This window comes from Panthera tigris, chromosome D4 (genome assembly GCF_018350195.1).
Source record: "Panthera tigris isolate Pti1 chromosome D4, P.tigris_Pti1_mat1.1, whole genome shotgun sequence".
Lineage (NCBI taxonomy): Eukaryota > Metazoa > Chordata > Mammalia > Carnivora > Felidae > Panthera > Panthera tigris.
This window is the reverse complement of record NC_056672.1, coordinates 71,498,828-71,512,413: the sequence shown is the minus strand read 5'-3', so window position 1 is coordinate 71,512,413 and position 13,586 is coordinate 71,498,828. Positions and strand designations below refer to the sequence as shown.

At 35.6% G+C, this 13,586-nt stretch overlaps 1 protein-coding gene across 7 annotated transcripts in view; it reads left to right on the top strand.

The window, feature by feature from the left end:
- Nucleotides 1-13,586, top strand: part of SHOC1 (shortage in chiasmata 1) — an 85,908-nt gene that overhangs the window by 12,899 nt on the left and 59,423 nt on the right. For all 7 annotated transcript variants that reach the window (XM_042963816.1, XM_042963817.1, XM_042963819.1 and 4 more), the window contains one exon: nucleotides 4,662-4,846. In XM_042963816.1, coding sequence (XP_042819750.1) covers nucleotides 4,662-4,846 — 185 coding nt within the window. The remainder of the gene's footprint in view (nucleotides 1-4,661; nucleotides 4,847-13,586) is intronic.

Below are 13,586 nucleotides of genomic sequence, written 5' to 3'. Positions count from 1 at the left end.
AAACAAGATGATCTCTAAGATCTCTTCACCCTATGAGTTAGATTGGTAGGGCTGTGCATTTATAAGCAGGAGAGATCAGCTTCACAAAGAAGTAGGAACTGAGCTTGAGCTGGACATTGAAGGAGAAAATAACTAGAGAGAAAGTATTTCAGCCAAAGGAAACAGCATATCTGAAGGCATAGATCAAGAATATACAGTAAGTTCCAATAAAGGCAGTGATCTGGCTACTTTGATGCAAACAAGATTCATGTATGAGAGAAATGGGAGGCCCTGAAAGAATAGACACCCCACCATATCTGACCTTACATTCATTTTGCAGCACCAAGATAGAGTCCATGACAAAGAAGGTGGACCTGTGGCACCACCTAGAATCACATTTACATTTCTTGGCTTCTCTGTAGCTAAACATAGCCATGTGACTAAGTTCTTCCCAATGGGATATTAAGCAAAAGAGGCTTATTCAAGCTCTGGGGAATGTCCTTGAAAGGAAGCAGCCATGTTTTTCTCCTTCACTTTTCTCCTTCCCAATGCTGGAATAGAGATGTAATGACTCCCTACAGCAACCAGCTTGGATTATACTGACAAGAACTAAACCTAGGAGTCAATGAGTGGAACAAAAGGATACTGCATCCCCTCTACCACCACACCACTCTCCCAGCATTTCCATGTGGTCGCTAATCCAGAAGCTCTTTGAACCCCATCTTTTTGGGTTCTTATGAAGGCTTCATTACACACACATGATTGATTAAATCGTAGATCATTGGCAACTGATTCAACCTCCAGCCCTTCTCTCCTCCCTGGAGAGCAGAGGGATGGGTCTGAAATTCTAGCCCTCTGATCACATGATTGGTTCTCTGGGCAACAGGCAGTTTTCCAAAAGTCACCTCATTAACATAACCAAATATACCTTTATCACTTTCAATACTTAGGAAATTCCAAAGGCCTTAGGAGTTCCTTGCCATAAATAGAGATGAAGACAAAATACACATTTCTTATTATAAAACACAATATGGGGCATCTGGATGGCTCAGTCGGTTAGGCGTCTGACTTCAGCTCAGGTCATGATCTCATGGCTCGTGGGTTCGAGCCCCACATCAGGCTCTGTGCTGACAGCTCAGAGCCTGGAGCCTGCTTTGGATTCTGTGTCTCCCTCTCTCTCTGCCCCTCCTCCACTTGTGCTCTGTCTCTCTCTGTCTCTCAAAAATGAATAAATGTAAAAAAAAATTTAAAAAAAACCACAATATGACAGATACAATATGGGATCTTTTGTGCTGTCTTCTTTCACATAGCAAAATGTTTTCAAGGTTCATCTGTGTTGTAGCATGTATTGACACTTCATTTTTTGGGGGGCCAAATAATATTCCATTGTGTGGACATAGCACATTTTATTTATCCATTTTTAGTGGATAGACATTTAGGTTGTTTTCAGTTTAGGGCAAGTATGAGTAATGCTGCTATCAAGATCTGTGGATGAGTTTTTGTGCATACATATCATTTAATTTCTCTAATAGTAGAATTGCTAGATCACATGGTAACTCAGTGTTTAACTGTTTGAAGAATTGCCAAATTTTTCAACAACTGTACCATTTTGCATGTCTACCCACGGTGTATGAAGGTCATAATTTGTTTACATCCTTGCCAAAACTTATTGTTTGCTGTCTTTCTGATTATAGCCATCCTAATGGGTGGCTCATTGTATGTCATTGTACTTTGATTTGCATTTCCCTCATGGCTAATGATGTTTAGCATCTTTTTATGTAATTATTGGCCTTTATCTTCTTTGAGAAAATGTTTATTCTTTGCACATTTTTTAGTCAGTTTATATGTCTTTTTATAATTGAATTTTAAGGGTTTGCATATATTCTAGATACAAGTCTCTTATCAGATACATGATTTATAAATAGTTTCTTCTGTGGATTGTCTTTTTGCTTTCTTGATGGTATCCTTTGAAGCGCATTTTTTTTTATTTTGTTGAAGTCCAATTTATCCATTTTTTCTTTTGTCACTTGGGCTTTTGGCATCATATCCGAGAAGGCTTTGCTTAATCCAAATCATGAGGATTTACTCCTCTTTTCTTCTAGGACTTTGCCTGGAATTTTTTTTTTTAAGACACAAATCAGATCATGTTATAACTTACTGACCATATGCCATTGCATGTAGAGTAAAATCCAAAGTTCTTGCCAGATGTTATAATGTCCAACATGATCTTGTCCCTGCCTATGTATCTAACCTTATTCTGTTCCAGTCACCCTGTTCTTTCTGCTTTTCTTAGAATAGGCCAACCTTGTTCCCTGGAGTACCCTACGATTATTCAGGTAGCTGTGGAATTATCAGCTCCTCAGCTGGCCGTTCACTAACTACCCTGTCTAAAATATACCTCTTACCAACCCTCTGGCTGTTACTTGAAGTCCTAATATTTTATTCATAACAGTTTTTCCCCACCTGACATTATGTTATTTGTTTGTTTGTTTGTTTATCATCCTCCTAATAGGTAAGCTTCATGAGGGTAAGAACACTGTTTTGTTTTACCACTCCATTCTCAGTGCCTACAGTGGTGTTAGCACATTATAGACGCACAGTAAATATTTCTTTTAGATTAAGGAATTAGTGAATTGGAGTGGATGAACTTACCCAAGTACCATGATGTGGAAAGACAGAAAACACCATCTAGACTGGAAGCCTGGGAAATACCAGTATCTACAGGTTAGGCAGAGGAGGAGACACCAGTGAGCAAAGAATAGATAATATTGGACAAGGAGGTAGGAGGAGATCCAGGAAATACTTTTTTTCATAGAACATTTATATCTAGGGAAAGAGATTTCTCTGGGTTTTCTCAAAATGGTACTACCAAGGATTATTACAAAGTGCTCACCCTATCAGTAATATTTAAAACCAAAAGGATAACTGTGATATAAGTGCTAAACTTAAAAGTGTATAAAGATTCACATAGGAATCAATGGTCTTATGAGTAATATGGACCTGGGTGAGTTGAAAAATTTTTTCTTGTACCTTGCATTATCTTAAAGAGTAAAGGAGAAATTTTAGAGAATTTTCTATATGTGATTTGAAGATATGGCATATTCATTTTTCTCCAGTTACATTGGGGAGTTATATTGATTTTGGTTCTCTCAGTCTGTGTAGGGAATCAGTGAGGCTAAAATAGTTTAGGATATCAGGGAGAAAAAGGTATATTAGAATATATAGCTAAAAGGTATATTAGACTGTGTAGCCAATAATATATTTATTTGTTAGAAAATTCATTAAAAAGATCTCTTATAAGGGGGCACCTGGGTGGCTCAGTTTGTTAAGTGTCCAGCTCCAGCTCAGGTCATGATCTCACGGCTTGTGAGTTCAAGCCCTGCATCAGGCTTGCTGCTGTCAGCGCAGATCCTGCTTTGGATCCTCTGTCTGCCCCCACTCCTTCCCCCAATCATGCTTTCTCTCTCTCTCAAAACTAAATAAACATTATTTTAAAAATCTCTCATAAGTCCAAATATCCCAATGTTACAGACAGTGACAGATATACCTGGATGAATCAGCAAACAGGCAAAGGATGGGCAAAGTCAAGGGAGACAAAAAATGTGCCCAGATTAAGCAACTGCAGGAAGTTGTTAACACTCTAAGCTTGAAGCAGCAAAAGGACGGAGCAGTAATCAACCCAGTAAGAACTGCAGCTAGTTATAGGAGAGGGGCTGTCTGACAAGAGATGTAACCATTGGTAGAAGAATGCAGCCACTTTGAAACTGGCCCAGAAGAGAAGGATTTGGGAAGAATAATATCCAGACCTCTCTTCCCACCTTTGATCTCCTGCCAATGCTTCCTATTGGCTGAACCCAACCAGAAGCCAGAGGGCAAGAGAGTTTAGTTTGGTCATGGAGATCAGCTTCCTAGTTTGAAGAACAGAATATAAAATGTTGGATAGTGATATGGAAAAGCAGACACTGAATACCCAACACAATGGCAGTTTGGCAATGCATGGCAAATCTGCATACCTTTAACCTCGTCATTTCCGTTTTTAGGAAACATTTTGAGAAAACAATTAGGCAAGTGCATAAAGATATTCCTTGCATTATAATAGCAAATGATTACAACAAATTTAAATTGCCAATAATAGGGAACTGTTTGAGTCAATTATGGTTTACCAATACAATAAGATCCTGTTCACGCATTCAAAAATAAAGTGAGTGTACATTGATTGATATGTAAATGTACTCATTTTAAATTCAAAAGTAGGGGCACCTGGGTGACTCAGTCGGTTGAGCGTCCGACTTCGGCCCAGGTCATGATCTCACAGTTTGTGAGTTCGAGCCCCACATCAGGCTCTGTGCTGACTGCTTGCTCAGAGCCTGGAGCCTGCTTCAGATTCTGTGTCTCCTTCTGTCTCTGCCCCTCCCCTGCTCACGCTTTGTCTCACTCTGTTTCTCAAAAATAAATCAATGTAAAAAAAATTTTAAAAAAAAGAAAATCTTTAAAAAAATATTCAAAAGTAATTTAAAAAGTACATAATTTTTTTAAATCTCTTGAGTATTGGGGCTATGGGTAATTTTTCTCTGTGTCTGTTGGAATTTTGTAATTTTACAACAATGAACATACACTATTTGTTAAATAAAGATGCTTTAAAATAAGACATACATAAAATCAGTAATTTTATAATGTCATAGAAAAACAATCACAGGAATGGTGACCCAGATTAACTGTGAATTTGAGGAAGTTGTTCCAAGTTCAAACCCAAACTCCCAAAGTGAAGTAGAGGAAACCAGTTTATACACCCATGAGGACTACACTGAAGTCTTTACACTTGTCAGCGGTTTAGAAAAATATCCAGCACTTCAAGCACAGAATGAAGGTAAAACATTTGTTATTTCTATCATTATAAAACATATCTTAGTAACATACAGTTGTTCATTTTGGTGAATTTTTTTACTGGATTTTTAATTTTTCTATTTTATTAAAGGTATCTACCTGCAAAATTATAATTCCAGGCTTTGCCACATTATGGAAATCTCTTTCATCTTCATCCCCTTTTTGTGAATTTGGTTGTTTTTGGAGTTTATGTGTGCTGGGCCTCAAAATAGCATCAGGGACTTGATCATAGTGTGTTCACATCATATTACTACAATGATATTAGCATCTGTGCAAGGATCTGATGACATAGCAACCTGGTATAACTTTAAAGTAGTAGATTATTAAATGATGGCTGTATTTTATTTTCCAAAATATACTAAAGATTTTCTGTCTCATCTAATTTATGTGAAACTATAATTCAAAGTAGAGATGGAATAGTTGCAGTATTAGATCAGGAAATTCACCTAATTTTTACAAACTTACCATAAATAATAATTAAAGTACATTTTATCCAAATTATATTCCAAATTTTCATCTTCCTAAAGGGTGTTGAATTCTTCCAACTGTATAAAAACTTGCTGAGAACTACTTTTCTTGTATGTGGAACAGCCTATTCCCTTTTAAAATAAAAAGACTTAAAGTTTAAGGTATGCTATAGCTTGAGCTACAATAACCTAACAGATAAATAATATATAATAATTTGGTTCTTTTACTACTGTTTTTATGCAAATACATAAATTGTGTATAAGATTTTTAATGTTGGCAAACAGGTGTGTGATGATATAGAGTTAAATCCCTCTTATAGTTTGAGATGAAAGAGAAAGAAATTTCATTAGAGACTAAACTTGAGAGAATGATGTATTAGGAATAATCTGAATTTGGAGTCAGAGGATTTTGATCATAGTCTGAATCTACTCTTAAAAAGTGATGCAGTTTGGGGACGGTTATTAAAATTATGGTTTTCAATTTTCTTCTATAATTTCTTTTAATTCTTCTAATTTTCTTATAAAAATGTGGGGATTCAGGGGTACCTGGGTGGCTCAGTCAACTGAGCACCTTACTCTTGATTTCAGCTCAGGTCATGATTTCAGGGTTGTGAGATAGAGCTGTGTATTTGGCTTCACGCTGAGTGTGGATCCTGCATAAGATTCTGTCTCTCCCTCTGCCCCTCCTTACTGCTTGTGCACTCTCTTTCTCTAAAAATAAAAAAATAAAATTAAAAAAATAATAGAAATATAGGGATCAACTAATATATATGTACATGTAAAGAGATGGTGTATAAAAATAACAGATACACAAACATAGCTATTATTATTAATGTGGAAAACCAGAAGCTGTTATTGGCAAACTTCATAATATCTAACATCAACTAGAGTCAGAAGCTTCTTTAACTACTATTCACTGAATGAAAATATGCTTGGGTCGGGTGCCTGGGTGCCTCGGTTAAGTGTCCGACTTTGGCTCAGGTCATGATCTCATGGTTCATGGGTTTGAGCCCAGTGTTGGGCTCTATGCTGACAGCTCAGAGCCTGGAGCTGGCTTCAGATTCTGTATCTCCCTCTCTCTCCCTGCCCCTCCCCTGTTTGGGCTGTCTCTCTCTCTCTCTCTCTCTCTCTCTCTCTCTCTTTCAAAAATAAGTAAACATTAAAAAATTTTTAAGAATAAAATATGCTTGGGTTTCCTAAATATATATCCTATATTGCCTTTGGGGTCTTATGTCATTAGACATCATTTTATAAATTTACATTTGCAATTTGATTTATTTTCTTTGCAGCTATATTGATTGCTGCCAGATTTATAGATACTTTGGTCTCAATGTTTAAATCAAAAGGAATGCATTATGCTTTGAAATTCAGTTGATACTGTAAATTCTCTGTCTTAAAAGAATGTCATTAATTACTAAATTATAAGTTGATTTCAAAACATATTTCTTTAAGACAAAAACAGTGGGTAATTTTCTTTTATTGTTTGTTGGTTTGTTGATATGTACTAATTTTGCTACAACGTTCACATGTTATTTGTCAGTAAATGTAAAAATTTTATGCATATCCTTTTAGACATCCCAGTAATATATAATCAAATGTAAATGAAGCTTTATTTTTAATTTAATGTAATATAATTTAATTTACAAATTTCTACATTTTTATTTAAATTCTAGTTTAATATTGGTTTCAGGAGTAGAATTTGGTGATTCATCATAACAAGTGTCCTCTTTAATACCCATCACCCATTTATCTCATCCCCCATCCACCTCCCTCCATCAACCCTCAGTTTGTTCTCTATTGTTAAGAGTCTCTTATGGTTTGCTTCCCTCTCTCTCTCTTTTCTTTTTCCCTTCCCATATGTTCAGCAGTTTTGTTTCCTAAATTCCACATGTGAGTGAAATTATGTGGTAGCTGTCTCTCTCTGACTTATTTTGCTTAACATAATATCCTCTAGCACCATCCACATCATTGCAAATGGTGAAATTTCATTCTTTTTGATGGCTGAATGATATTCCATTGTATATATAAACCACATCTTCTTTGTCCATTCATCAGTTGAGGGACATTTGGGCTCTTTCCATAATTTGTTTTTGATAATGCTGCTGTAAACATCAGGGTGTGTGTACCCCTTTCAATCTGTATTTTTGTATCCTTTAGGTAAATACCTAGTACTGCAATTGCTGAATTATAAGGTAGTTCTATTTTTAACTTTTTGAGGAACCTCTATACTGTTCTCCAGAGTGGCTGCTCCCGTTTGCATTCCCACCAACAGTGTAAAAGGGTTCTCCTTTCTCTGCATCCTTGCCAGTATCTGTTGTTTTCTGTATTGTTAATTTTAACCATTTTGATAGGGTGTAAGGTGATATCTCATCATGGTTTTGATTTGTATTTCCCTGATGATAAGTGATATTGAGCATCTTTTCATGTGTCTGTTAGCCATCTGGATGTCTTCTTTGGAAAAATGTCTATTCATGTCTTCTGCCCATTTCTTAATTGGATTATTTGTTTTTCGGGTGTTGAGTTTGATAAGTTCTCTATAGATTTTGGAGACTCATCCTTTATCAGATATGTCATTTGAAAATATCTTCTCCCATTCTGTAGGCTGGCTTTTAGTTTTGTTGTTTCCTTTGCTGTGCAGAAGATTTTTATTTTGATGAAGTCCCAATAGTTCATTTTTGCTTTTGTTTCCTTTGCTTCTGGTGGCATGTCTAAGAAGAAGTTGCTCCAACTGAGGTCAAAGAGGTTGCCTGTGTTCTCCTCTAGGATTTTGATGATTTCCTGTCTCACATTTAGGTCTTTCATCCATTTGAATTTATTTTTGTGTGTAGTGTAAGAAAGTGGCCCAGTTTCATTCTTCTGCATGTTGCTATCCAGTTTTCCCAACACCATTTTGAAGAGACTGTCTTTTTTCCATTGGATATTCTTTCCTGCTTTGTCGAAGATGAGTTGACCATATAGTTGTGGGTCTATTTCTGAGTTTTCTATTTTGTTCCATTGATCTATGTGTCTGTTTTTATGCTGATACCCTACTGTCTTGATTACTGCAGCTTTGTAATATAGCTTGAGTCTGGAACTATGATGCCTCCAGGTTTGCTTTTCTTTTTCAGAATTGCTTTGGCATTTGGGGTCTTTGATGGTTCCATACAAATTTTAGGATTGTTTGTTCTAGCACTGTGAAAAATGCTGGTGGTATTTTGATAGAGATTGCATTAAATGTGTAGATTGCTTTGGGTAGTATAGATATTTTAACAATGTTTTTTCTTCCAGTCCATGAGCATGGAATTTTTTCCCATTTCTTTGTGTCCTCTTCAGTTTCATTCATAAATGTTCTATAGTTTTCAGAGTAAAGATCACTTTATTTTTAATTTTTTAAGAAAGTTGCACATGCATTTAGTTTAGAGAGGCAAATAGTTATTCAAAGTTTATAATAAAAAGCATCAGTCTCTGGCTTCATCAACCACCCATATATTTTTTCCAGCTTTATTGAAGTATAATTAATAAATAAAAATTGTAATATATTTAAAGTGTACAATGTGGTAACTTAACATACATATACATTGTGAAAGATTCCCATTCATTGAATTAACACATCCATCACTTCACATATTCACCTTCTTCTTTTTTTTTCTTTTTTTTTTTTTTTTTGGTAAGAACACACTTAGGTTCTATTCTTTCAGCAAATTTCAGTTATACACTACAGTATTATCAATGATAGTTACCATGTTATACATCAGATCCTCATACCTTATTCTGGAAGTTTGTCTGTTTTACCAGTCTCTCCCCATTTCCCTACAGCCCAGCCCCATGGCAACCACCATTCTACTCTCTGTTTTCATGAGTCCTACTTTTTTTTTTAGATTCAACATATAAGTCATACCATGCAGTATTTGTTGTTCTCTGCCTTGTTTATTTCACTTAGCAAAATGTCCTTTAATGTTCATTCATATTGCAAATAGCAGGATTTCCTTATTTTTTAAGGTTGAACAATATTTGTATATATGTGTGTGTGTGTGTGTGTGTGTGTGTGTGTGTGTGTATAAAACATATTTTCTTTAAAGCACATTTTTTTATCCATTCATCTATGGACAGACACTTACATGGTTTCCATGCCTTGGCTATCGTGAATAATGCTACAGTGAGAGTGTATACAGGTATCTCTTTATGACATTGATTTTGTTGGCTGTCTGTTTCTGACTTTACATTTATATCTTTTTTTTTTTTTTTTGTCTTATTGTGCTGACTAGGACCTCCAGTACATTGTTCAATTCAAGTAGTGATGGTTGCCATCTTTGTCTTGTTCTTGACAGTAAAGAAGATAACTCTAATGTTTCACCATTAAGAATGATGTAAATACCATTTCAATGGTGAATCATTTACAGTGTTTACATCAGTTTCAATGGTGAAATGTTGAAAGAATTTATTGGGTTGAGGAAGCTCTTTCTGTTCTGAGTTTGCTAAGAGCTTTTGATCATGAATGAGGACTGAATTATGTTTTCTATGTCTATTAAAAAATATCTACATTCTAAATATATAGAATATCCCTTTATTAAAAACTTCCAAATCTACAATCTAAACATAAGTCATTTTACTCTTGAGATCATATTTTGTCTGTATTATATTATTTTTAAATATTAATATTGGGAACATTTCAGCACATAGTTATCTTCAAAAGCATGGCTTTTCAAAATAAGTCAGTCAGGGGCGCCTGGGTGGCTCAGTCGGTTGAGCGTCTGACTTCGGCTCAGGTTATGATCTCACAGTCTGTGAGTTTGAGCCCCGCGTCGGGCTCTGTGCTGACAGCTCGGAGCCTGGAGCCTGCTTCACATTCTGTGTCTCCCTCTCTCTCTGCCCCTTCCCTGCTCATGCTCTGTCTCTGTCTCAAAAATAAATAAACATTAAAAAAAAAAAAAAAAAGTCAGTCAGAGAAAGGCAAATATCATATGATTTCATTCATATGTGGAATTTAAGATACAAAACAGATGAACATAAAGGAAGGGAAGCAAAACTAAGATAAAAACAGAGAGGGAAGCAAACCATAAGAGACTCTTAAATACAGAGAACAAACTGAGGGTTGCTGGAGGGGTGTTGGGTGGGGGGATGGGCTAAATAGGTGATGCATTAAGTAGAGCACTTGTTGGGATGAACACTGGGTGTTCTATGTAAGTGAGAAATCCCTAAATTCTACTCCTGAAATCATTATTGCCCTATATGTTAACTAACTTGGATTTAAATAATAAAAAAAAGCATGGCTTTTAATGACTACAGTTTTAAATCTTATGTATGTATCATACATCTCCCAATTTGAGGACACTAATGTTTATTTTAGTTAAAAATTTTTTTAATGTTTATTTATTTTTGGGAGACAGTGCATGAGCAGAGATAGGGCAGAGAGAGAGGGAGATGCAGAACCTGAAGCAGGCTCCAGGTTCTGAGCTGTCAGCATATGAGTTGTGAGATCATGACCTGATCTTACTGACCTGAGCCAAAGTTGGACACTTAACCGACTGAGCCACCCAGGCACCCCACTAATGTTTTTAATTTCAAATATGTACATGAATGTATGCTTCCATTTCCAATTCTTTCCTTGGAGTGAATTTGTGGAAGTGGAATTATCTGATATATGTATTTCTTTTAGCTATTTGTCCACTAGCATGATATGAGGATACCCTGTTCACAGCAACCTTATCATCATTGGTTATATTACTACTGATATTATGTTAATATATTTTAACCAATGTGATGGACAAAAATTATGTTTTTACTTGTATTTTAAAAATTATTCATGTTTACTGGCCATTTATATATTTTTATTTTGTGAAATGATTCTCACTTTTATCTATTTTTAAAACATTTTTTTACATTTATTTATTTTTGATAGAGAGAGACAGAGCACAAGTGGGGGAGGGGCAGAGAGAGAAGGAGACACAGAATCCGAAGCAGGCTCCAGGCTCCAAGCTGTCAGCACAGAGTCTGACGTGGGGCTCGAACTCACAAACCGCAAGATCACGACCTGAGCTGAAGTTGGATGCTCAACCGACTGAGCCACCCAGGCGCCCCTATTTTTCTATTATATATATTAAATATAAGAATAGAAGACATATTTGTCAAAAGATATGTTTAATATATTTGAAATTAACTAGTTCCATCAATGTTTTCTTTTAAGGTTTCTTTCATTGCTTTTATACTTAGAAAATTCTTCCTTAAATTAGATAAATGTTTATTCATATTTTCTTTAAGGTTTTCCTTAAGACTTTGGTATATCTTTAAAAGTACAGATATCAGGGTGCCCGATAGTGCAGTTGGTTAAGCATCCAACTTTGGCTTAGGTCATGATCTCATGGCTTGTGGGTTCGGGCCCGTGTTGGGCTCTGTGCTGACAGCTCAGAACCTGGAGCCTGCTTTGGATTCTGTGTCTCCCTCCTCTCTCTCTGCTCCTCCCCCACTCATGCTCTCTTTCTCTCTCACTCAAAAAATGAATAAACATTAAAAATATAAATAAATAAAAGTAAGAATACAAAATATTTTTTCCAAATGTGTTTGGCAGTTGTCTCAGTATCATTTATGGAATAGTGTTTCCTTTCTCTACTGACTAGAAATGCCACTTACAAAATATGCTAAATCCTTGCCCACATTAGAATGTTTCTGGATTTTCTATTATATTCTATTGATTTATCTGTAATTGTATCATACAGTTTTAACTATTTAATATATAATTATAACATGTATTAATAGTATATATGTTTTTGTTTTTAAAATTTTTTCCCTACTCTCATGTCCTTATTCTTCCAGATTTACTTTCAGTAAATCAGTTTTCCACATTCCAAAACAGATCTCTTGACAAATTGAAATGTCATTGGGATTTTTTACTTTTTTTTTTTTTTTTTTTTTTACCATAGTTAGTCTTACTAGCCAGGAAAATGGTTTATCGGGGCTTTTATTCAGTTTTTAATGGTCTTCATTAAAGTTTTAGTTCCCTGCATATACTTTCTGCACATTTTTGTTATGTTGCTTCTTCAATGTTTGTATACTTGTCACCATTATGAATGAATTTTTCCATTAATTTTTGAGGTTTTTATATGTTTGAAAACCATAGATTTTATTTTATTTTTTTATCAGACACCTAGTGAACTCCTTTATTTGTTTTCATTTAGTTATCTTGGGTTTCCTAGGAAGACACAAAAATCTTCTGCCAAGAATAAACGTGTCTTTCCTGTCAGTAGACCTCTATTTTGTGTTGCTTTTCATAGTTAACTAGCTAAAATTTTGTTTCTTTATAACAATTTAACACTCTTTTACAATAGAAGAAAACAGTCTCCTCATATCCGTGTTGGTACGTAGAAGAGCTGTAAGAAAGTAAGAACTCCAGGAAATGTTGTATAACCTTAAGACTATAGGAAGTAGTACCCTTCCTAGAACAATTATTGTGTGGTTGGTTACAAAGAACATTCGTTATGGTGTGATGCTGCCCTCAAGTGGCTCTTTCAAAAAAGGGTGCTTGGAAAACAGGACTTCATAACTGATAGGAGATGTTTCCATGCACTCACAGAAATACTAGGATGAGCCGTTGGAAGGGAAGATGGCTAGAGGGCCTGTGTTTGGAAGTGCAAGGTGGAGACAGGGCTATAAACAAATGTTGTTTGTGGTTTTGCTATGAATATGACTTCGTTAATACTTACAGAATGGATGTACGAATGAACAATCTTAAATGGTCTCATATAGGCCCTATTTAGACATTGAATTGATTGGCTGGCTTTCTTTGGTATATAAAAGAACTATGCCATGAAATTGGGAACTCTTGGCCATGAAATTATTAGGAACTTAACAGGTTCAGTAAGTAATCTCTTAGGAGGCCAGTTTATAGAACAAGTTTTCTTGGCATTTCAAGGTAGCACCAGGCAAAGGGATGTTTCCTGGCTGCCTTTTTAACACCACATATTTATTAAACATATGCATACCAGTGATGTAATTGGTTATGGGAGACATCACTCCATGCTATTCGTCTCTCATGCCATTCTAGAAGTACCTAACTGAAAGGCCACTACCCAGAACAAGAGACTGTTGCTCCTCCCTCAGTGGGGCTTTTGCTTTTGAAATTTGGCTTTCTGAGCAGTTTTTCATCCGAACTTACATTTTCCTTTTCCTCTTTCCACTCAGGATCTCACTGAAGAACGGGAGCAAGTTTTATGTTCTCTCCCTTGGCTCAGAAACTGTTTAAAGCACTGACACAGTTGGCTAAGATTTTAAAGTAACTTGAAC